The sequence below is a fragment of the Notolepis coatsorum genome (assembly GCF_963971535.1).
Source record: "Notolepis coatsorum genome assembly, chromosome: 3".
NCBI lineage: Eukaryota > Metazoa > Chordata > Actinopteri > Aulopiformes > Paralepididae > Notolepis > Notolepis coatsorum.
In genome coordinates, this window is record NC_140167.1 from 115,456,134 (window position 1) to 115,481,694 (window position 25,561).

At 45.8% G+C, this 25,561-nt stretch overlaps 1 protein-coding gene across 1 annotated transcript; it reads right to left on the reverse strand.

Moving 5' to 3' along the window:
- Positions 1 to 8,810: 8,810 nt before the first annotated feature.
- On the reverse strand, positions 8,811 to 20,285 carry stx19 (syntaxin 19). The gene is made up of 4 exons (XM_084309534.1): positions 19,797 to 20,285; positions 18,351 to 18,587; positions 17,517 to 17,729; positions 8,811 to 11,797 (listed from the first exon to the last, which is right to left on the reverse strand). Exons 1-4 carry the CDS (start codon positions 20,019 to 20,021, stop codon positions 11,561 to 11,563), a joined length of 912 nt encoding a protein of 303 aa, XP_084165660.1. The 5' UTR covers positions 20,022 to 20,285; the 3' UTR covers positions 8,811 to 11,560.
- Positions 20,286 to 25,561: the final 5,276 nt, after the last annotated feature.

Consider the following 25,561-nt stretch of genomic DNA (forward strand, 5'->3'; position numbering starts at 1 on the left):
TTTCACAATGAACTATAATGAATTACGGTTCATACAGAACACGCGCCAGTGTCGGGAGTAATGCACGAAAGCTTATTTCCGCGTTGAAACTAATGCATGAACTGAGGAGCGCATATGCCGTCCGTCTGCAGTAACGATCTTCTACCACGGGGCGTCAGCTACGCATGCTCCGAGCTGTGCATAAATATAAGCACAAAGTCAAGTTCAAGTTCAAATTGATAAATCCCACACTTTGCTTAGAAATGGTTGTACGCACGGGTTAAGCACATATCTGTGCGTACGCAACGTTGATAAATGAGGGCCCAGGTAAGGATTGTGAAGGGAAGGTCATCTTCAGACAACCTCAGATGGTTGCTCCATTTTATATGGATGAGCCATCAAGAAAACACCCCAGTAGCAGCCTTCTCCCTTGATGCAGAGAAGGCATAGGACAAGTGTTTTTTTTTATTATTATGTAATTTGTATTATTACATTTAATACAGCGTTTGGTTTTGGTGATCTATATATAGAGCCAAGAGCATCAGTCCACACCAATGGACAAATGTGCCCTTTTTCAGCTTTTAAGGCGATCGAAGCAAGGAGATCCACTTTCGCGTTTGTTTACTTTATTCTAGAAATATATTTCTAGAAGAGCGGAAGCAGGAACCTCTTAGCATGTGTAGCAGGGTGGATTATCCCTGCTTCGTGGGAACGGTTGCTGGCAGTCAGGAGGTAGCTGGACACAGCAGAACTCTGTCTGGCTGCACCCTCGTCTTTGGGCCTGGGGCGTCGACTGGAGGCTGGTAGTGTGAGTGGATGGGGCCCGGGATTTACCAACCTGGTCTGGTACTCTGGTCTTCCTTCCCTGTCGCAGGGCGGTCAGCAGTACTCCCCAACACGCTCCCACTCCTCCCAGTCGCTCCTTAGACCCTCCCACACCTCGTGACTGAATTGTAATCAAATACTCTGAGTTCCCCCCGCAAGCAGTACCCTCCCTCAATGACCCTAGAAACCTTCCACTGAAAAGGGGAGAGTTGGGTAGGAAGGGGTTAACCATATATATACGTTACCAACACCAAAAGAGTTAATGCAGGGCACAGGAATGGACACGCACACAGAACCCCATTCAAGTCTTTATGTTAATTGTACTGTTCAGTTACAATTATTTAATACTACTGGCCAATTGGGCTGAAGTCCTACTATAGCCCCTGCTGTTCAACTCAATACCTCATAAACACGTATATTATGCACCCACCTCTGGGTTACTATCCGGGATAATATGCTTCACTGTGTTTGACTCATCACCCACGTCTGGGTCTTCACCCTGTATAATACCTCAACAGGCTTTAATTATACGGCCAGAATAATACCTCAAAAGGCTTTAATTATAATGCACCAGGTCTGTAACTTCCCCCCCCCAGGGAAGGGTTAATTGAATGGGAAAATATTAATACACACACATTGTATCACGCTCAAAGAAAAGGAAATAAAACCAAAGTGTGGGCCCACAATTACCAAAACAAAAGCCCTATGCTAATGCCGGCATGTACTGTTTATGGGGTACCCCTATGCACTGTGGTTAGCAAACACCAGCTTCGCCCGTAGGCTGCGACACACTGTGTAATGTACGATAGGATCCTGGGCGCCGAAGCCCTAATGTTTACTCTACCAAAATGGCGGCCGCGCCGCTCCACCACCGTCCTGGTGGCAAGATGGCGTCGAACACTCGCGCCGCAGGTGCTAGCAAGCGGAGCTATAGCAGAGAGGCAGTGCTGGCTGAGCTGGTGCTGGGCGAACTCTGCTGGTGGTAAAGAACTCCCCGTGTCCTGCAGGCAGCCTGGAGCAGGTGTGCTGCTGCTCTCCGGTGCAGACAGCTGTTGACGCCCGGGCAGACTGCTTGGATGTCCCGTACGTCTCTGGCACGCAGACTATACCGTCACTGTAACTAGGTATAACACGAGCAATGCTACTGTGATCCTTAGCCGCACGCTACCTATACCGCTCACTGTAACTAGGTATAACTCGACTCTTAGTGCCTGACTCTGCACTTAATGTTCATAATATCATAACACTGGTACTGCTAGGATATCGTATCCACTAGCCAGTACTTCCTATCACCCGTCACTGTTCCACGGGGCACTCCGGCATAAAGTCAGTAACGGGGCTATCCAGAGCCCCCCCGTTAGACGTGACTTCTCGTTGTCAAGTTCACTGCCGAAGAGAACGACTTCCGCTCGGCTCCTCCCTTTATCATCTCTCAGCTCTCTCCGCCACTCTCTGCCTGCTACTGCCCCCTGCTGGTCCCGCCTGCCAGTCACAAGGGGGACGCACTGTAAAATATGAATCAATACTGTCATTTATGATCCGTATTCACATGCTCTTTGGCCGGGGACGTTTGTGTCCTTGTTCGTGTGAATCAATGACACTAGTTAGAATGTCTTTGTGTACAAAAAGGGATATAAACACAGTCAGCAGTTCTGAATAATATACCATATTTTCCAGACTGCTACATTTCCCCCCACTTTGAACTTGCGAAGTCCTCTGCAAGTTAACAACAAAACCACGCATGCATGAAAACGGTCCTGAGACCAACAGTTTCCCGCATAGATCGACAATCACACATTATGCTAACAGTTTCACACACTCTTGAGCACGTAGTCCTGTCGCCGACCACTGGTGCTCCGACGGATTGATCCGCTTCTCGGGGCTCCGGCGAGCACGGATGGGGCCCGCTCGACCCCCCGCAGCCCGAAGCAAGAGAGCCCGAACTTCTTCCGCCGAGATCCTTACATAACCTTCGCTGTTGACTTCCATGTCAGATTCCTCCGTCTCGGTTGGCAGGTCCTCGGCCATGGCTTCGCCCTCCGAGGCCCCTGAGGGGCCGCTCGCGGCGCCCTCCTCGCCCCGGTCTCCGCCGTCTTCGCCGCTCTCCCCTGAGGGGACCAACTCTACCTCTCCTCCCTCATTCGGCGCTGCTTCAGCGACGACCCGCGGGACCCTGGGTGGGTTACACGCCCTAGGGTGCGGTTTTCGAGGGTAAACGAAGGCACCACCCACGTCTGCTTCGGATGAGCTCCGCGCTCTCCTCAAGGTCCTTCGGGGAGCTCTCGTCCGCTCCTCCGGGTCGGAGGCCGGGAAGGAGCAGATCTTGCTCTGATCTCTCTGCACGGTCCTTTCGGGGCCCCCTCTTTCGGGACGAACCGTGAACACTGACGGCCTCTTGACGTTTCCATCGCCGCCCTCTGGGCCCGGCTTGTCACCGGCCGGCGAGCGTCTGCGGCAGTAGTTGAAGTTGTGGCGGTAGCGGCGCCGACGAGGCCCCTGGTCCTGGCCGGCCTCGCCCCCTTGACCTCTTTCCGACCTGTTCCCCTTGTTCTCCTCTCGTTCTCGCACCAGCCTGGGGCGGGGGAAACTCCTTGGTCGGAAGCCTCCGTAATAGTTCTGTCTCTCGGGTACAGCCTCCGGTTCTGACCGCATCGGGCTGCGCGGCCGGGCGCCAGCGCTTCCGTCGGAGCGGCCGCAGTGGTATCGAATCCTACAAATACTACGGCACGCTACCACACCTCCCCCCTCAGACCATGGTCTGGCGGTCGCCAGGTCGGACGACCCGCCTGCTGCTGTGTGGGTGGCGTCCTGTACTTGTGGGGGAGAAACCGCACCGCCCGGTGCTTCCGTCGGGCGTGGTTCTCCCCTCGCGCGAGGGCACTCGCGGCCAATATGGCCCGGCTGTTGACAGGTGTAGCAGATCAGTCTCCCATCCTCGCTCCGGCGGGGTAGTCTGCGCGGGGTAGAGGGCCCGTCTCCCCTCCGTCGGCTTCCGGCGAAGCCTCCCGGGGTCGTGTCTCGCTCCTGTAGCGCGGCTATGTCCAGAGGTGGCTCGCATCTCTTCACGGTGACGCCGCGTATCATGCCCCTGCCGGCACCCCCTGTGGGTGGAAGGACCATCTCCTCTTCGGACCAGTCTATCGCCGCCATCATCAATTCGAAAAACGTCCGCCCCCCGTTCTCCTTTACGGACCTCTTCATTTCCCGTCGCAGCATCCCATCCTTCAGGCCTACCACAAACTGCTCCTGCAGCCGGGCGGCAGGATCCGCGACTCGTTGGGGTTCTCGGCCCTGTATGCGGCGCATCTGCTCTTGTAGATCGTAAGCAAACTCCCTCACGGTCTCGCCCTCTCTTTGTCGGCAGTCGAGGAACTCTCTCAGGCGGGCACTGACCGAGGTCTTATCTCCGTACGTCTCCTGCAGCACTCGGAACACGGCGTCCGGCTCCGGGGCGGTCCCTTCTAGCACGAAGCGCACCGTCCGTTTAGCCTCGCCTTTTAGATGCTGTTGTATGAACTCTGCCTGTTCGTCACCGGGCACTCTGCTGATCCGGAAATGCGCTTTCATGTCCTGGATCCAGTCCTCCACCAGCGGCCCTCCTCTCTCTTTTCCCCCTCCGAACTCGCTGCACTTTCGGTCCCGTTGGACGTACACGGTAGAGGGGCCGGTGCGGGGTTCGCGGCCGTCCCGGTCGAGAGCGGCTTGGGTCTTTTCCAGGACCAGCGCCTGTCGGTCCAGGAGACCGGCGAGTGTGTGGGTTCTGTTCGTCAGGGCCTTCACCTGTGCGGTCAGTTCCTCCATGCGTTCGGCCTCCTCTTTCTTCACCTCGGTGTCCAGCGCCAGTAGTGCCGCCTGCCTCCGACACTCCGCCTGCAGGTCCTCTAACTCCGCCTCCCTCTCCTGCGCGTGGTAGGCCTCCCCTTTCTGTATCAAGGTGGCGGCGGCCTGGCCCTCTCGTAGCTCCTGTAGGGCCGCCTGAGTGCGGAGGGCCTGGTCAGTCAACTCCTTCATCGCTGCGGCTTGCTGCTTTAGCAGTGCTGCCTGAGTCTGACACTGCTCCTGCAGTTGCTCAAACTTCGCCGCCATCTCTTGCGCGGCGGGGGTCTCCTTCTTTGACATCGTGGGTCTCTCTACGGGTCTCGGTCAAGGGAGTAAGTTAGGATGTTGATCCTGTTCGTGACGCCAAATGTAGCAGGGTGGATTATCCCTGCTTCGTGGGAACGGTTGCTGGCAGTCAGGAGGTAGCTGGACACAGCAGAACTCTGTCTGGCTGCACCCTCGTCTTTGGGCCTGGGGCGTCGACTGGAGGCTGGTAGTGTGAGTGGATGGGGCCCGGGATTTACCAACCTGGTCTGGTACTCTGGTCTTCCTTCCCTGTCGCAGGGCGGTCAGCAGTACTCCCCAACACGCTCCCACTCCTCCCAGTCGCTCCTTAGACCCTCCCACACCTCGTGACTGAATTGTAATCAAATACTCTGAGTTCCCCCCACAAGCAGTACCCTCCCTCAATGACCCTAGAAACCTTCCACTGAAAAGGGGAGAGTTGGGTAGGAAGGGGTTAACCATATATATACGTTACCCACACCAAAAGAGTTAATGCAGGGCACAGGAATGGACACGCACACAGAACCCCATTCAAGTCTTTATGTTAATTGTACTGTTCAGTTACAATTATTTAATACTACTGGCCAATTGGGCTGAAGTCCTACTATAGCCCCTGCTGTTCAACTCAATACCTCATAAACACGTATATTATGCACCCACCTCTGGGTTACTATCCGGGATAATATGCTTCACTGTGTTTGACTCATCACCCACGTCTGGGTCTTCACCCTGTATAATACCTCAACAGGCTTTAATTATACGGCCAGAATAATACCTCAAAAGGCTTTAATTATAATGCACCAGGTCTGTAACTTCCCCCCCCCAGGGAAGGGTTAATTGAATGGGAAAATATTAATACACACACATTGTATCACGCTCAAAGAAAAGGAAATAAAACCAAAGTGTGGGCCCACAATTACCAAAACAAAAGCCCTATGCTAATGCCGGCATGTACTGTTTATGGGGTACCCCTATGCACTGTGGTTAGCAAACACCAGCTTCGCCCGTAGGCTGCGACACACTGTGTAATGTACGATAGGATCCTGGGCGCCGAAGCCCTAATGTTTACTCTACCAAAATGGCGGCCGCGCCGCTCCACCACCGTCCTGGTGGCAAGATGGCGTCGAACACTCGCGCCGCAGGTGCTAGCAGGCGGAGCTATAGCAGAGAGGCAGTGCTGGCTGAGCTGGTGCTGGGCGAACTCTGCTGGTGGTAAAGAACTCCCCGTGTCCTGCAGGCAGCCTGGAGCAGGTGTGCTGCTGCTCTCCGGTGCAGACAGCTGTTGACGCCCGGGCAGACTGCTTGGATGTCCCGTACGTCTCTGGCACGCAGACTATACCGTCACTGTAACTAGGTATAACACGAGCAATGCTACTGTGATCCTTAGCCGCACGCTACCTATACCGCTCACTGTAACTAGGTATAACTCGACTCTTAGTGCCTGACTCTGCACTTAATGTTCATAATATCATAACACTGGTACTGCTAGGATATCGTATCCACTAGCCAGTACTTCCTATCACCCGTCACTGTTCCACGGGGCACTCCGGCATAAAGTCAGTAACGGGGCTATCCAGAGCCCCCCCGTTAGACGTGACTTCTCGTTGTCAAGTTCACTGCCGAAGAGAACGACTTCCGCTCGGCTCCTCCCTTTATCATCTCTCAGCTCTCTCCGCCACTCTCTGCCTGCTACTGCCCCCTGCTGGTCCCGCCTGCCAGTCACAAGGGGGACGCACTGTAAAATATGAATCAATACTGTCATTTATGATCCGTATTCACATGCTCTTTGGCCGGGGACGTTTGTGTCCTTGTTCGTGTGAATCAATGACACTAGTTAGAATGTCTTTGTGTACAAAAAGGGATATAAACACAGTCAGCAGTTCTGAATAATATACCATATTTTCCAGACTGCTACACATGCAACGGCCTACATGTGGGCCCTCTTGAGGACAATTTGCCCACTGGCACTATGGCGACCTCTAGCGGCTCGGGTGTGCATATCTTTTAATTAGGGCTGGGACTTTTAACTACAGAAAGAATTAAAAGTTTAAAAAAATGTAATCGCATGATGATTTTTATTTATTTTGTAAGAATGTTACCTTTCAAAGGAGACCAGACTCATGCATGTGCTATAAGTATAAAGTATAATAAATCGCAAATAACTTTTTCTTAGTCTGGTTTGTTCATAAAAAAAAAATAGTAATTTAGATCAATCAAGAGATTTTTCTTCCCCAATGGTCAACTGTTCTGGAATGTACTTGAAAGTACTGCGTTTTACTTTTACCTCGAAAGTGCTTGAGTTTACAAAATGTCCTTTGCGCTATATATATATATATATATATATATATATATATATATATATATGTATTATTCCTACAATTGCTGCACTTTGTCAAAAATTCCATTGATCTGTTGGTCTGTGTAGTAGCTAATACAGGATTTTGCTGCTTAAACGTATGTATAATGTATATTCATTGATTCACTCGTATACCAAAATTCATTTGAATTGAAAAATGTTGCTTTTCGCATCAAATATTTATATGCGATTAAAATGTGATTAATTTCTATTAATTGACTATAAAGTCTCGAATTAATTCGATTAAAATGTTTAATCGAGTCTCAACACTACTTTTAATTCAATATATATATATATCGAATTAAAGCCCTATTTGTTGCCTGTTGATAGCCGTTTCAGGTGACAAAATCCATTCTTGAGTTACATGACGATATTGGAGGCGTGCGCCGAAGTAGATGGCAGACTTACATTTTTTTCAAATACCACTCCAGACTCTCGAGCCTCTACCTCCGTCAATCATTTGGCGATCTCGAAAATTATTGGACAGGGTTGAAACCAATGGGCTTTCCAATGGTACCCCATGTGGGAATGAGCGCATCAGGGATCTAGGTGAAAAGTCACGAGCCAAAACAGGAAGAGAATTCTCTGTCGAATGCATTGAAGTCTATGAGAAAATCGTTTTCTGAGCTCTCTCACTTTTTACCAAAACCGCTTCTAATCACTCATTTCTGAACGGATTTTTATTAAATTTGGACATGTACTACACAAGACTTCAGGCTATGGACCCAGCGTGTTTTTTCAGCCATACCAATGGATTCCATTTTTGGAAATACTACTTCTGGATTACTAACTACTACAGAAAAACGTGAGTAACAAGTTTTCTACAACTCAAGTTCATACCTATGTTACTCTATTTCATTAGCACTAAAAGTTCATTTTGAATCAGAAACTTCAGAATGTCATTTTTCAAACGAGACCAGGCTCATGCATGTGCTATAAGTATAAAGTATAAGTATATTTTGGTTTGCAAAAAAGGTATGCAGTCCTCAAAAACAAAAACGGACACTTTTTGGGGCGCCTTTTAAGAGGTTTTAAAGGAGTGAAGGCAGGGGACAGAGAATTGCTCTTGTATGTGGATGACATTCTTTGGCTAACCTCAGACCCAACCTCAATTCTGGACACAAGCTCCATATTCTTCTCGACAGAATTTAAAAGTTCTCACAGATACCTGGTCATAAAATGCATTGGCATAAGTCTGAGGTGATGCCGGCAGTGTGCGAACATACCTTGGTCTTCGGCGGAGCTCATAATTTTGGGGGGGGGGGGGGTCAGCAGTGCTGCTCGTGCCTCGCAGGGAGGACTTTACTGTGACACTTTTTGTACTCGACACAGCCTATACTTGTGTATGTATGTGACAAATAAACCTCTTGAATCTTGCCATATATGCAGCGCCGCCACGCTCCGAATGGTAATCGCAAGAATAGCATGCATGTTGCCATCTATTACGGTGAATCATGAATCATACTGTACATCAAAATAGCCTAATTTTACGCATTATACACGATGATGATGATACAGAAAATTACAGAAAAATTAGAAATGCATGGCAAATATAGCATTTATTGTCAGTATTTTAGAGACCCCCCAAAAATTCACAAATCATGTTTTCAGGGGAGCTGATGTCTCATCTAGGGGAGCCATGGCTCCCCTAGCTCCCCCGTGGTTTGCACCCTGGATGCCGGTGTGCAAGGTGTGTAATCCAGAAGCAGTTCTAATTAAAATAGATACCATCAGGAATTAAGTATTTTGGGAATAGACTGTGTGCTGCTGACATGGACAATATAATACATATTAAATAATATCTCCACTGCTAGATAAATGGAAATCAATGAATCAATCATACCCTTTGGGGAAAATGTATACTATTAAAATGGTAGTTGCTCCTCCTCAGTTTAAGTAGGTACCCAGCTAGCTAGACAATTAGAATAAAAGCTAAAACGGCTTGCCATACATGATGACCAGTGACAATTACTATCTTGTCTATAAAGCTTTATGACCCAGGAAGTAAAGGAGGCCTAGTCTTGCCCAATGTAGAATGTTATAATATTGCATGTTAAGCTAGCCAAGCATTGGGCCAGCTATGGTTCACAACTTGGATGAACACAAATATAAAAGGAAATCACAGTCCTATTCAAACCGATTGACACCATGTCACAGAATTCTGGGGGGTAGTCTGATTGGTGAGAGGAGTAAGTATTTTGGGATATCCCAATATTCCTCTATTGGAATAATCCATCTATCAAAACAAAAAGGAAAGGGGGGGGGGGGTAATACCTGAATGAGGGTAGGGTTTTATGAACAGATTAGTGAACATTTCTGGGATATTTTTGGAGGTTAAGAATTGGCGCCACAGGCATCAAACCAGGCGTGGGGGGGAAATAATGGTGGAATTCTTTATTGAGTTACCTGGATCTGCTCACTCAATCTCAGCCCTTTATAATATGGTTGCAAAATGCTCAGTTTCAGAAGTATGACAATTTAAGACAAATTTGGCACAAATATCTAAATTGTAACATTAAGGAATATGCATAGGAAGGCATAGTAACAAATGCATGATGGTCCATTAGAGGTGTAAGTAAATGAACAAATACCATAATTCGCTATTGTACTAGGTACTTCATAAATTGGGCTTGATATCCCCAACGTTGTCTACTGGGAGATAGATCAGAGTTACCATCAGAAATATATAAAGAACAATTTGGTTTAGCGCTGACATGTTTGAGAATTCTTCTGAGTGGAAAGTCAGAATTATTCTACTGGAAGAGTCAGACTCAACCAGAATTCACTGACCAGGTTAAGCTGATGTCTGAATGTGCTTCCTTTGAATTGATGATAGCTAAAGGAAACCTTTATCAGGTCTGGGATAATTTTTTGAATTATATAAAATATAGAAATAGGTGCCTATAACATGTAAGGGGAGTATTATTTTTATTTAAGATATTTCATAGTTGAGGATATATGGGTCTATGATGTATTTTAATTTAACATGGCTGTATTGCTTATATAACGTTAAGTGTTTTATGTTATTTTTCATATGTTGTTTGACTAATCCAAAATGTTAATGAAAGTCGTATAGTAATTTTAAAACCGTAATTCGTAATCTTGCTTGAAATGCTAGTGACATTTTATAGTTTCACTGAAAGTTAGGATTTCAACTTTATCTTGAAATGGAGAATACTGTAGATGAAGGAATTACTTTTTTTTGTTTAGAAATGTATGAGCCTGGGCAGCTAAGTGGCGCAGTGGGCAAGGCGCTCGCCACTAACGCAGGATATGCTGGGTTCGAGCCCAGCTCTCTGCGTTGCTTCCGGCTTGGCTGGTCATTCATACTAATACAATTGGCAGGGGGTGGGAAAGCCGGTGGGTGGGGATCGGACGTTGTGGACAGCGACTCCTACAGGTCGGTTGGTGCGCCTGTACAGCAGAATCAGGAAGCAACAGGGGCAACGGGGGCAGCGTGAGCCTCCCACGCGTTACTCCTCGCCGCTGAGAGATCGCGCTGTGCAGGTGAAAAGATGCGACGGCTGCCTCCTCGTGTACCGGAGGGGACACGTGATGCAATGCTTCGTCCACATTGCAGCCGACCAGTGGGAGGCATGGTCTAACAACGTTCGAGACAGGGGAGGGTAGAATTGGATAATACGAAATTGGGATGGGAGAAAAATAGAAAATGGGGAGAAAAAGTAGATAAAAAAAATATATATGTATGAGCCTCAAATTAAATGGCTTGGTCACTTCTGGCAGTAAAGCTCTTAACAAAAGCTCTTTCTACCGAGCTTCATTTGAATTTCCACTAAATGCATAATTTATAGACCAACAGATCATAACAATTATACAAAAATAAGTGCTCAATAAATATCTGTAGAAGATTAAGAAGGTTCTGTTGTACAATGAGAAACGATGTGGGGTTTCAGTCTTGCTGATCTTGCAGCCATTGGCAGAGGTGTCTCCTTGTTTGTGACCTCTGTCAGGTGACAGTGAAGGTCTCCAATAAGCAGGATTGTTGAATGACACTCCGTATAAGCAGTTCCACATCCTCTGGAAAGAATCAAGTGCCTCTAGTTAGTCTAGTGTGACATCTAGCCATTGAATGACCCTGTTCCAGTCCATAGTTAGCAGTTATTCCATAGTTATTCCATCTTAAACGTCGCTAGTGCTTGAATTTGCATGGTTAAATGTTCATTAAAAGTAGATACAAATAATACAAAAAATATATATCCAGATCGTCAAGTTCAACCATGAATTCCATCAATATTATTTATCCACTGATAAATCGGTTCCAAATCAATGAGCGTGTTATAAACAGCATCTCCAGGGGGGGCAGCAACAGCAGCACAGCTTCTTCAGTGGGTTCTTCTTCTTGTATCTGACAGCCAGCTTGAACTTCTCATTGGAGACGTCAACATAGTCCTGGGTCCTCTCCACGTTGGTCTGGATGTGGTCGATGTTGGCACCTTGCTCCTCCACCAGCAGGAAGATGTCCATGAACAGGTCTCTCATCTCCTTCATGTTGCTCTCCAGGTTCAGAAGCTCCTGGGGCAGAGGACAGGAATGAAGCGTATTATTGGGGAATGCTGTGGTGTTTGTTGATGGGGCCGTTTTGGTTAGTTTTTTTTACGTTTATTTTGTCGGGGACTGTGTATAAAAACATTAATCTTAATTAATGAGAGAACATACATTGTACCAGATGTAGCTATTACTCATTTACATCTGCAGTCCCAGGACTGTCCCTCTTTTAAAGGAGAGGCTGAGAATACAAGCCAGAGTGAACGCAAGGGTTCCCAAACCTTTTTTTTATGTCAAAGACGTAAAATAGATACAAATTAAGGTATATGATGCCCCAAAGCTCAGTTCAAATGAAATATTTTGTTCCAGGGACCACCATCGAATTTAGTTTTATAATTTTCTTTACATAATTGTACCAATGTCTAAGGGCTTTCACACCTGTTTGAAATGGGCAGAATCTATAGAGAAATGGTTACTTTTGTCACAGATTTGATTGGTTCAGTTATGTTTCACATTGTCAATTGACAAACAAACCAGCCGTTTGTTAGATTGCAGTCAGATTAGCCTGTCGTTCTGTGGAATTCTGTCCTCCCAGGCACTGACTGGCTAAAACACTGTATCTATTCCCCTATGCATCCAAAATTACGTATGTTGAAAGTCCAGGTTGTATCAGAACATGTTTATGTATGCATAAACAAAAGGTCTCATACAGAATGAAACTAATTGAAAGTCTTTAAAAGGTTCAGAAAGTAAATTAATAAATGATATCTCTCTCTTGGTTGTTGCGGCCTAGCTCACTAGCTCGCCTCCTCGTGGCTTCCCTTCCCCCTCCCCATCAGGAGGAGGAGGAGGCCTGGTGTCTGCCTGATGTGTTCGGTCTCACTATCCAAACTCAACTGGAGCTAATAAGCGATCTACAGTACCACTGTCTTTCTGTAATTTGTTATCTACTTGTCTTGTCACCTAGAAACGGCTGTTTCTCTGTACGTTCAGCCTTGCTCAGGCCCCATAGAACGTCGTTTTATTTATTAAGGAATGTGGCCATGGCCCTCTCCGCTCTCCTCACAGGCCCGGCTGTCAACATGTGAAATGTCTCTAACAATGATTTGTTATAAAGGCATAAACACCAAGTTTCAAGTTTCTTTAATAGTTGTCATACAGAAGTACAGAATACTTTCATACAAAATGCTTCTTACTGTTACGCTCCAGAGACTGTGCTAGACAAGATAGTATCAAATAACATAGTATAGCATGTAGTTTAGAAGAAGAAAATGAGGTCACAGTGTTCGGTATAGACATATGTACAATGTTCTGAGTTACCATATAATATACAATACTATGCAGTGTACTAATGTACAGTACTATATAGTGCAAAGCAGAAATGGGATGAGGTACAATTTAGGTACAATTTAAAGTAAGGTGTACGAGTTGCAATGCAATCCTTCATCAATAAATATAAAGTGTGGGGAGTGGGTGCTACAGTGTGTTTGTTTAAAGTGGGTGTGTGCTATAAAGTGTGTGGAGTGGGTGCTACAGTGTGTTTGTTTAAAGTGAGTGTGTGCGTGTGGATGTGTGTGCTATGTGCGTTTGGTGGTTGTTGTTGTGTAGGGGAGGATCTATGGTGGTTGTTGTTGTGTAGTGTTCATTCATTGTTCGTTTAGCAGCCTGATGGCCTGGGGATAGAAGCTTCTTCTGAGTCTTTCTGTGCTCGCCTTGAGACTCCGGTATCGCTTGCCTGACCGCAGCAGTTCAAAGAGGCAGTTGTTCGGGTGACTGGAGTCTTTAATGATTCTCTTAGCCTTGCCCTTGCAACGCTTGTTGTAAATGTTCTGGAGGGTGGGGAGCCCCCCTCCAATTGTGCGTTCGGCTGAACGTGTCACTCTTTGTAGTCTGCTTCGGTCTTGTGCAGTGCTATTCCCAAACCAGGAGGTGATGTTGCCGGTCAAGATGCTCTCTATTGTACATGAGTAGAAGTTCTTAAGGATCTTCTGACTGACTTGGAACTTCCTTAGGCGCCTGAGGAAGTAGAGGCGTTGTCGTGCCTTCTTCACAACACTGTCAATGTGTGTGGTCCATGTCAAGTCCTCGGATATGTAGGCTCCGAGGTACTTAAAGCTGTTGACTCTCTCAACCGGTGCCCCGTCGATGCTGAGGGGGCTGTAGTCCTTGACCCCCGACCTCCTGAAGTCCACAATCATCTCCTTTGTTTTGCTGACGTTCAGGGAGAGGCTGTTTTCCTGGCACCATCCCGCCAGGACCTTGACCTCTTCCAGGTAGGCCCTCTCGTCGTTGGCAGAGATCAGGCCCACCACCACTGTGTCGTCAGCAAATTTGATGATTGTATTGCTACTCCGCTGAGCCACACAGTCGTGTGTGTACAGGGAGTAGAGGAGGGGACTCAGAACACAGCCCTGGGGGGCCCCTATGTTGAGGGTGATGGATGAGGAGGTGCAGTTGCCTGCTCTCACCACCTGGGGTCTGCCAGTCAGGAAGTCCAAGACCCACTGGCAGAGGTCATAGTTCAAGCCCAGGTCCCTGAGCTTGGCTATGAGTATGGAGGGGACTATGGTATTGAATGCCGAGCTGTAGTCGATGAATAGCATTCTCACATAGTTCCCCTGCCTTAGTACCACCTTGTAGTACCACATAGTACCACCTTGCCTTAAAGGACTAAACACCACCTTGCCTTAATTTAAAAGGTTACTTACGTACTTAACACATTAACAGGTGTTATAGCACTATAATTATATAGTACTTATTTCTGTCATAACCAATTAAAACAAGCCATATCCTTCACTTTCTAAAGCTTTTTATTGGACATCATTTTGAATCCTATAAATATGTGAACAATATAATCTTGTTATCTGGACTTTGGCTTGCACAAATATTATTGTTACTGTGACCTGATTTGTGCATGGTAGGTGAGGTATTTGTTCAGTATCACAACATTATTTGGCTATTTTGAATTTAACAGATTACATATTTGCAAATATATGGAAACATTTTGACAAAGAACTGCCCAATCAGTTTATTAAAAGCACAACTTTTCGGGTATTTTCCTGGTTTTGGTCCGATTGCTTTCACACCTCAAATTAACCGCTTCAGATTTCACTTGGAAGCGGATGGCTACTGTGGTGTTATCCTAGTGTTATTGCACAATTTTTTTTGTATTGGACTCTATTATATGTTGTACCCACTGTATTGCACATCGTTGCGGGCAAGACCACCCGCATTTCATTGTATACTCGTATGCCGTGACAAATAAAACTCTTGACTTGACTTGACTAGTTTAGACTATCTATGTGGGCCGGGTCTATTGTTATGACGAACAGGAAGTAAGGTTAGTGCCGGCCAATAGGAATGGGCCTGGGGCTATGTGTAGGAGGGGGAGTTCAAGGTAACAGGGGGGTTAACGTACGTGATGGCGATGGTAAATAAATGACCAGATCAGTTCACAGTTGTGGTCTCACGTTATTCCAAGAATACTCTGCATGGTGTCTGAACGCCCTGAAAGACCATGGCAGAAGTTGGGGGCAGATCTGTTTGTCTTGGGAAGCAAGACATACCTGCTCGTTGTCGACTACTTCTCCAGGTATGTTGAGATTGCACTATTATCTCACACCAGGTCCACCGACGTCATCGTTCACCTCAGCTCAATCTTCGCCCGCCATGGCATTCCAGAGGTCCTGATGTCAGATAATGGGCCACAGTTTGCTGGACAGGCCTTTGCATCCTTTGCAGCTACATATGGATTCAGGATTGTCACCAGCAGCCCGAGGTTTCCTCAAAGTAATGGCGAAGCGGAACGCGCAGTCCAGACAGTGAAAAATCTGCTGAAAAAGGCTGGAGATCCTTATCTGGCTCTACTCGCCTACAGAGCCACACCTCTCCAGAGTGGTTACAGCCCGGCTCAACTTCTCATGGGCCGACGTCTCCGCACCACTGTGCCGACCATTCCCTCCCAGCTGGTTCCTGCGCTGCCGGACTGCAGTGCGTTCGCTCGGAAGGAGGAGAAGAGAGGCGTGGCGGATGCTGAAAATTACAACAGACGTCACCGTGCCAAAGCTCTCAGTGACTTGTCACCAGGAGAACAAGTATGGGTCACTGACGCTGAAGAGTCTGGGACAGTGCTCCAGAAGCACTCCACTCCAAGGTCATACTTGGTGGATCTACCTTAGGGGGTGGTGAGACGTAACGCCTGCACCTGATACCTCTTCAGACATCTGAACAGGACAGAGGATCCCCACTAAAGCACCAAACGCCAGAGCCAACTCCTGAGCAGGCTGAGCCAACTCCTGAGCAGGCTCTCATGTCACCGGGTGTGGTACCCCAAGCTAAAGGGACTCTCACTCTCAAAACCTGGTCTGGGAGAACTGTAGTGAAACCTAATAGGCTTGACCTGTGAACTGGGGGGAAAAGGGGATCTGAGATTGTTAAAAAAAAATAAAAAATAAAAATAAAAAAGGCACAATTGTATAATAAGACAAATTAAATGTTATGTAAATATGGTATGTAAAATGTAAATGCTATGGGTCTAGTATAAGGCACTATGAATAATATTGTTTGTGTTACAGGGTTAAACAGGGACAGACCTTTCTACACAAGAGGCAGAATAATCCTCTAAGGTTTGATGAGACAAAGGCAGTCTACCCTTTGTTCTCGAGAAAGGGGAGATGTGGTGTTATCCTAGTTTAGACCATCTATGTGGCCGGGTCTATTGTTATGACGAACAGGGAGTAAGGTTAGTGCCGGCCAATAGGAATGTGTAGGAGGGGGAGTTCAAGGTAACAGGGGGGTTAATGTACGTGATGGCGATGGTAAATAAATGACCAGATCAGTTCACAGTTGTGGTCTCACGTTATTCCAAGAATACTCGACAGCTACCACCTCAAACACATGGACAAGGATGCAGTTGTTTGGTGCGGACCCAAGTTCGATTTGATTTCGATTTGATTTTACATTTATTACTGTAGATTAGATTAAATTAGATTAGATTAAAAAAAAAAATTGTCATCGTATAGCACAAGAACAATACAATGAAAAGGAGTTGGCATCTAACCAGAGTGCAAGGTACGTAACAGTAAAGTGCATTAACAATATACAGTGTGATTTAATGGAATATATATAATGAAGCTATTGAGTAATCTGCTAATCTGATGTATGTACATTATTATTATGTACACTAATAAAAGGATATATGGGATATATACAGATATAGAGACAGTATAGTATATAGTATATACAGTGCGTATATGAGCAGGACTATATATACAAATATCAGATATACAAATATAAACAGGAATGTATGCACATATATAGTATTATTGTACATGCCTATCATACAGTGTTATATCGGTAGACTATGGGTTGAGGTAGGTAGTTATGATTACAGTGTAAAGCAGTTGTAGGCAGTGAAGGCAGTATAAAGGTATGAACTGAGTATAGGCAACAGAGTTCAGAGTTCATACAGTATGGACAACAGAGCCTAGAATATAGTAAATGTAGTTCAGAGGTTGTCAGCTGTTGATATATTTTATAGCACTGCTTAAGAATTGAAAATACATAATTCTCTGACTCCTACTCGCTAAATAGTAGATCTATTAGTTCCTGCAGAAAGTTGCTTGAAATGCATACAACTATCTTTGTGAGCTGAGAGAGGTGTGGCATTTTCCACTCGATCGAACACATCTCAATCTATTCAACCATCAGTTCTTTTGTATTCTGTAAGCCATCAGCCCTACAGTACCTTGTGGCGCTGTTCAATCTCGGACAGCTGTGACCGCGTGATCTTGGCGTCATTGAGCAAGTTCTCATTGAAGACCTCCCAGTTCCCTGTGGCAACCATCTCGTTCACCTCCTCCTCTGTCACCTCCCGTCCTGACACCTCCAGCTGCCGGATGATGAAGTGCCTACAACGTTCCTGCTTAGTCAGCAGGCCTTCATTATATTGCCGCATTACCTGATGAACACAATGATACATTTAGTGAAGCAGAAAAAAGAAAGAAAGAAAGAAAGAAGAAAGAAAGAAAGAAAGAAAGAAAGAAAGAAAGAAAGAAAGAAAGAAAGAAAGAAAGAAAGAAAGAAAGAAAGAAAGAAAGAAAGAAAGAAAGAAAGAAAGAAAGAAAGAAAGAAAGAAAGAAAGAAAGAAAGAAAAAAAGAAAAAAAGAAAGAAAGAAAGAAAGAAAGAAAGAAAGAAAGAAAGAAAGAAAGAAAGAAAGAAAGAAAGAAAGAAAGAAAGAAAGAAAGAAAGAAAGAAAGAAAGAAAGAAAGAAAGAAAGGCAATATGAGAAACACTTAAAAGAGAAGAGGAGGCCAAACTGAATAAAATGGCTCTGCAGATTGTCAATAGATATTGGTTCAGATTCTCAATAGACCCTCTACTCATTTGGTTGGTAGTAGTTTGCTGGTATAGATAACACATTATCTGGACTGTAGTGTGTAAAAGTATACATGCTTATTTATCCATAAATTCATCCACATGATCCTCCATAATTAGTGAAGGGTGAGAATACAGCGGTAGGGTATGGTTAGCCGAAAGTAAACTCTCTAAGAATTAGCACTTCACATGTATGGCTCCTACCATTTGGAACTTCCGGTGCAGGGCTGCGTGTTGCGAGCGCTGGATTCGTGTGGTGGCAGCAGTGGGCCCATGCTGGTCCTCAGTCCTCTGGGCCTGCTTGGACAGAGTGTCTAGCCGCCTGTGGAGGCTCTCTGCTTGGAGCTTGATGTCCCGGGTTATGCTGCTCTCCTTCTTCATGACACTGAAACGTCGCATAGTGGCTACCAATGTCTTCTGCTGCTGGCTGAACTTCACAACCTGTAGACTCAACAAGAGATTACGATAGAATGAATGAATAAATGAATGAATGAATGATTTAATTTTTTATTAATGATTTTATTTCTGTCTTCTTTTACAAAGCAATGTACAGTAGTGAAAAGGTGAAGGCTGAAGCCGAGGCTTATAATTGCCTATAGAAAGTTGATGTATATCTGTTAAAGGGGTAAAACTATGGAATAACTTTGACAAAGAAGTAAAAATGTGTAGTTCGATACATACATTTAATAAATTCAAATATAAGGTGATACATAAATATAAAACATTATTATCCTAATTCTATTTTATTATAACATAACTGTATTAAAATCGTGACAAGAAAATATATATATATAAAAAACAAATAAATAAATGTTTATACGTTTTATATATAAAACTATGAAACTTTTCGAACCTTTTTGTTTTTGCAAAATGATGTACTGTATTATGTAATGTATCGAACTACACATTTTTACTTCTTTGTCAAAGTTATTCCATAGTTTTACCCCTTTAACAGATATACATCAACTTTTTATATTTGTCCTTGCCTTTGCGATATTGAATACACAAGTATATAATACACATTAGCTTCACAAGTGCAAGCTTTACAATATCAAATGACTGATGATTGGATGAAAAGGGTCTGGTTTGGACTTTTTGCAGCAGGGTAGCCTCAGGCAGAGGCCATTGTGGCAAAGGTTGTGACCAGTGACCCAATATTAAACCTGAGCTGTAGAGTCCTAAATTGAGTTGATACCACACTCCTTTTTTATTATTATTATATCCCCGGAACAATAGTTTGGTGCAGACCACCATAACTCCAATAGCTTTCATTCAAATTTGTTCAACTTTGCGGTGCACATTCATGACCCCTAGAGGACGAACCGTATTCATTTTTGGTGACTCCATGACCTTTTCTCTAGCATCACCATGACGCCAAACTTTTTTGTTATTATTTTTTTTTTATGAGTGTCGAGGAGAGATGTGTAGGAAGTGATTTGAATACAGATTTGGATCATAACTCCACTTGTTGGCACCGTACAAATCAATTTGTTGTATCAACATAAACCATTGTTCAAGAAAATATTTATAATGGAACAGTGGTAAGACTTTAAAAGCATGCAAGACATCATCTTACTTTCATCATCTTACTAGGCTAGAGATAGAAAATTTATCCATTTTAGAAATAAAGCTAAATGTGCCATTACTCACTTCCGTCTCCAGCTCTGTGATGACATCACGGATGCGCTGAGCCTCACACAGGAAGTTGTCAATGATAGGCTCCTGCTCGAACACCACAGCCTCTGGGGTTAAGGCCCCGACCCCCACTGAGTCATCAGGGTCCCCCACCCCTGAGAAAGGGACCTGGTCCACTTCGCTGCCTGTCTCATGGAGCTCCTGGGCCCTCTGACGCAGCTCCTCTAAGCGGTCTCTCATGGTTGGAAGGCCCTCTGAGTGGGGCTCCCTCCTCGGGACACAACAACTATTATGAAGGCCTTCGTAGTGTGGTTCGTTCCTCACAACATACAGTAGGTTTCCACTAAGGCCTCTTCGTGGAGCTCACTCTCCACTTGGCATGGTTGATACAAAGGCCTCTCGGTGGAGCTCACTCTCCACTTGGCATGGTTGATACAAAGGCCTCTCGGTGGAGCTCACTCTCCACTTGGCATGGTTGATACAAAGGCCTCTCGGTGGAGCTCACTCTCCACTTGGCATGGTTGATACAAAGGCCTCTCGGTGGAGCTCACTCTCCACTTGGCATGGTTGATACAAAGGCCTCTCGGTGGAGCTCACTCTCCACTTGGCATGGTTGATACAAAGGCCTCTCGGTGGAGCTCACTCTCCACTTGGCATGGTTGATACAAAGGCCTCTCGGTGGAGCTCACTCTCCACTTGGCATATATGGTTGATACAAAGGCCTCTCGGTGGAGCTCACTCTCCACTTGGCATATATGGTTGATACAAAGGCCTCTCGGTGGAGCTCACTCTCCACTTGGCATGGTTGATACGAAGCCCTCTCGTGGAGCTTGCGCATCAGGACACAAGGTTTCTATGAAGGTCGACTGGAGCCTCTCTCACCCTGTAGCACGTGCAGATACAGAATCACAGTTTGTTTACATTAGAATCTCATCTAATGACTGCGGGCATAATTTATGAGGCATATCCCCGCTCCACTAAAACATTTAATGTATTTTTAGCTATGTAAAAAAGGAGAAAAAAGGAGTATGATGAGATGAATAGGATGAAGGTTTATCTGTGACATCAGTCCAAATTGGCTCATTTTCCTGAGAGAACTGTGTGTTGTTTGTATTTCAGCAGTCAGGTATTTCCTTTTGTTCTCATCTCTACCTCAATGACAATGCCAGGGGAAAGGATCCTGTTTATACACACACACACACACACACACACACACACACACACACACACACACACACACACACACACACACACACACACACACACACACACACACACACACACACACACACACACACACACACACACACACACACACACACACACACACACACACACACACACACTGACAGATCTGCATACGCACTCACTGACAGATCTGACTGTTGTTGATGAAGAAAGCAGGTTTTGAATAACAATGGGGATATTTCTAGACAACTCCTAATATTGAACATATTTCACTGTCAAAGCAGCTTCAGAAAACTGAACGGTGATGATTGAAGCAATGTAATATTGAATTGGAATTTCTCAAATGCCTGCCTCCTGGTCTCACACACAGTGCAATGTCAGGATTGTGGGCTTGTGGAAGTAGTACATGCCAGGGTGGGCAAAAGAGAAGGTTTGGCTGCTGTGAAATCACCACAAATCGCAGACTATCCCATTACCAGATGGATTTCAAACAGGAAAGACCCTATTTTGTGTGTGTGTGTGTGCATACGTGCGCATGTGTGTATTTCTGTCTGAGTGTGTGTGTGTGCTTACAGTATTTGTGTGTGTGTGTGCACGCATGTGAGTGCTTAAATGGTGCAGCCATTACAATCTCCGCCAAGTGAGGTAGGGTTTATGAATATAAGAGTGGCCATTGTTCTCTGGGCTGAATCACAGCAACACTGAGCTCGCGGACCTGGTGGGTGTTCTAGCACCCTCTCTTCCTGTCCCGCTCTCTCTCTCTCTCTCTCTCTCTCTCTCTCTCTCTCTCTCTCTCTCTCTCTCTCTCTCCATGCCTGGAGAGCTGATTCAAAAATAGCTTGACTGATTACGACGAGTACGACGTGTTCTCGTGTTTAGCCTGAAAACTCGGGAGAAAGTTTTGTTTGTACAGTTGTACAGTGTCGCCCACCCACCCCTCCTACCCAACCCCCCCCACTCCTACCCAACCCCCCCCCCCCCCCCCCCCCCACCCAACCACCTCCAATGTACAGTCCCCCCCCCAACCCCCCCCTACCCAATCCAATGTACAGTTTCTACGTCAAATGTATATACTTTTTTTTTCTGGACTCTTTTTGTATCACAAACAGTACTGTATTTGCTCATCTGATATGTCATAAATGTATAGATGTAGCAGTTCTGTCTATCTGTATGTCATGTATGTCATATAAATTATGTTACAATGAATTGAAAATGGGGGACCCTGATGTAAACAAGACGAAAGTCTTTCTCTGGTCTGCATCCCCTTAACAATTGTATGTATTGAGCTGTACTGTACTGTACCCATTCTGCAATCTGTTAATAAAGTTTTCAATCAATCAATCAATATCGATATCGGCAAGGATCTGGAGTAACACAGTCTGTCATGTATGTGTAATAAGAAAATGTACAAAAAAAGAAGAAAAGAAAAGTAACTTTCATCCTCCGCAGCTCAGAGTTATCATAGTGTTTACCTTGTCGTCGTCAGTGGGTCCATGGGGCAGAGAGGGTAGTCAGAGATCATGCATCCAGGAATGTGACGGCCCCCCCTGTTCCAGCGCATGGGGACTGTTGCTCTCATCAGGTTTCACATCCCTTCATAGAGCCATCACCTCCGGGTCTCTTCTCCACGCATAGCTGATGCTCATCAGATTCCGCGAACAGGTGTGTGTGTGTGTTCTGTGAACAGGCTAAATGGTTCACCTAACTGTTTTGTGAAGACTGTTACACTGACAGACGGGGGGGGGAAGCTCCACTTCTTTAGGAAATCTGGTTGAGCCGGTCTGAGGCCCCTCCCATCCACTCAGGGAGACGTGGCTGCAGCCAATAACAAAGGAGGAGACCCAAGTTTCATTTGCCTATCTAAAGAAGTGGTAGGTGACGCGATGAAGTAAACGAGTGGGGAGAGCATGCGGAGAGCTGGGAACTCCTAAACCCTACCCTGGGGCTTATCCCAGAACTGGACAATAGCACATGGCAAATACAAACTACATTGTGTACATTGTGAAGGCACCACCATGGGGATTATGGTGTAAGTGTCAAGGAGGGCATTGGGTTTCTGCTTGGCAAATTTCAGTCTCATGTGAACCGTCTGGGTTGGCAGGGTGTAAGCCCTGGTTCGGGTGCTATTGTGCTACTTTGACCATAGTGACTTCCGCTGAATGCTTTTGACCGATTCCTCCTGACAAGCCCCCCCCCCCCCGGGCCGCTAACCCCCCTGAATTCCAGAAGTCTTTGCCTTTTAAGGGGACACACAGTCACTATGCTATGCGGGCTATACCCTCTGGAAAGCTGTTTGAAGTATAGTGTCAGAGACAGAGAGACAGAGAGGGAGGGATAGAGAGGAAAAACGTTTAAACTGTGCAGATAGTTGGAAGGGGTAATAGTTCAGGGCACACCACGACCAGCCTTGATGGATTGGTTTGATGCAGAGGTTCTGTCAACCATAATGTATTTTCTGGTCTTACTGTAGATTATGTGAGTGATTCATCGCCACAACAGGCAAACCATTTTCAGTGGGTGGCGGTGATGTAGTGCCTCCCTCAACAATTAAAAATAAATCTAGCATCCTGATGACTTTATATAGTGCCGGTAAAGTCACTTGTCTCAGCTGTTTCCGTATGCAAGTTGTATCTCAGCTGAGCCTGGCTAACACTGGATCCGTAATGATGAGATGTTATGACAACAACAGGAGGAACAGGTTGGAAGCAGCAGTCGGGAGTGTGAAGAGTTCACCTCACCAGCATGTGCCAGGTTAACAACGTGTTCTCAACCATTACCTGCCAAGCAGAACCTCTCTCCCTCTGTCTTTTTATTTATCTCTATTTTTTCCCCTTACTTCCTTTCTCTATCTCTTTGTCTCTATCTAAATCCTTCTCCCCTACTGTCTGTCTGTCTTTCTGTCTCCCTGCCTGCCTATCTGTCTGCCTGCATGTCTTTTTTTCTCCCTGCCTGCCTGCCTCCCTCCCTCCCTGCCTCCCTCCCTCCCTCCCTCCCTCCCTCCTCCCTCCCTCCCTCCCTCCCTCCCTGCCTGCCTGCCTGCCTGCCTGCCTGCCTGCCTGCCTGCCCTCCCTCCCTCCCTCCCCTCCCTCCCTCCCTCCCTCCCTCCCTCCCTCCCTGCCTGTCTGTCTGTCTGTCTGTCTGTCTGTCTGTCTGTCTGTCTGTCTGTCTGTCTGTCTGTCTGTCTGTCTGTCTGTCTGTCTGTCTGTCTCTCTGTCTGTCTGTCTGTATCATTTTACGTGGGCTGTATCAGATACTCAGGTTGTAATCTATGTAGTTGTATGTAGTACATAGTGCTTTCAGCAAGGAACGTTGTGCTCCTTGGCCAAGTACTCTGGACAGGCAGCTGCAGGGACGTGCACAGGACTTTAGAGGGGCAGGTGCTCAAAGGCTGAAAAGGGCACTGGGCCTGTGCTATTTTTGGGGGCCCTTTTTGGGCGGGAGGGGCCTTTTTATGCTTTTCTTCTTTTTTTTTTATCAAATATTGAATATTGAACTATAATAATCAGTGCAGGAGCTCACTTATCCTTGAAAGACACTTTTATCACTGACTTAAAAGGCCCATACATCTCCATAAATGTTCAGGGCGGAGGGAATAAGTGCTTACCCTACAGACCCAAGTCTGTTAGGACAGCAGACTCGGTTGGCACTGCTCAAAACTTACCTTTTGAAAATAGCTTTTAAATGAATTATTATCTTTATTTCATTGTCTTATTTTTATATTCTATACATTTTACTTAAATATTTTATTATAATTTGTATCATTGTTTTATGTAGTTTTTTTTATTTGATCTTTTTTAATGTCAACATATTATTTAAATTATTCAAATAGAACTCAAACATGTTCCGTTGTGATGTCACAGTATGATGTCATAATCAAACATTCTAGAACATGGGTGATCATTAGATCGGTGAAATCCTCTTTCAGTGCCTCTGAGCCTGTTTTCTTAGGCAGTTGGCCTCTGGTATGCGTGCCATTAGCGTTAGCCACGCTTCTAAGAGGTTGGCAGTTGACTACGGCTCCTTTTGACCGATTAGTCGACTATTCGACTAATAGGGGTCAGCCTTAATTACTACACAGGACAGAATGTTGCTTCCTGTTTACTCATCAGATATCTCTATACTCTGCGTCCCACAGAGCCCTCTTCACTCGCTGGAGCGACTCAGAGCAACTCGTCTACACTATCCCTGGGGTGTCCCCGGGTATGATGCAGCTCATCATAGAGTACGCCTACACACGCTTTGTGCTGGTGACAGCAGAGAACGTGGAAGAGCTTCTGGTGGCTGCAGACCAGTTTCTCGTCACTGGCATAGTAGGAGCGTGCTCTGACTTCCTAGAAGGCCAGCTGTCTCTGGAAAACTGTGTCGGCATCTGGAGGTTCGTGGACATCTACCGCTGCCCTGACCTGATGCGCAAGGCCCATCTCTTCATCGTGTGCCACTTTGAGGAGATGTTGCACGTCTCACAGGAGTTTGTGGAGCTGTCCGCGCAGCAACTGGTGGACATCATCGAGAGGGATGACCTGAACGTGAAGAGCGAGGAGACGGTGTTCAAGGTCGTCCTCCGTTGGATCGACCACTCCCGTGAGGAGCGT

What these genes read in the sequence shown, in the direction of transcription:
- stx19 (XM_084309534.1), bottom strand. Translation starts at nt 20,021, where the DNA reads ATGAGAGACCGCTTAGAGGAGCTGCGTCAGAGGGCCCAGGAGCTCCAT. An exon ending in TCACAGAGCTGGAGACGGAA is followed by an intron (nt 18,588 to 19,796) that starts GTGAGTAATGGC and finishes TTGAGTCTACAG; the next exon opens with GTTGTGAAGTTCAGCCAGCA. An exon ending in AGATTGAACAGCGCCACAAG is followed by an intron (nt 11,798 to 17,516) that starts GTACTGTAGGGC and finishes CCTCTGCCCCAG; the next exon opens with GAGCTTCTGAACCTGGAGAG.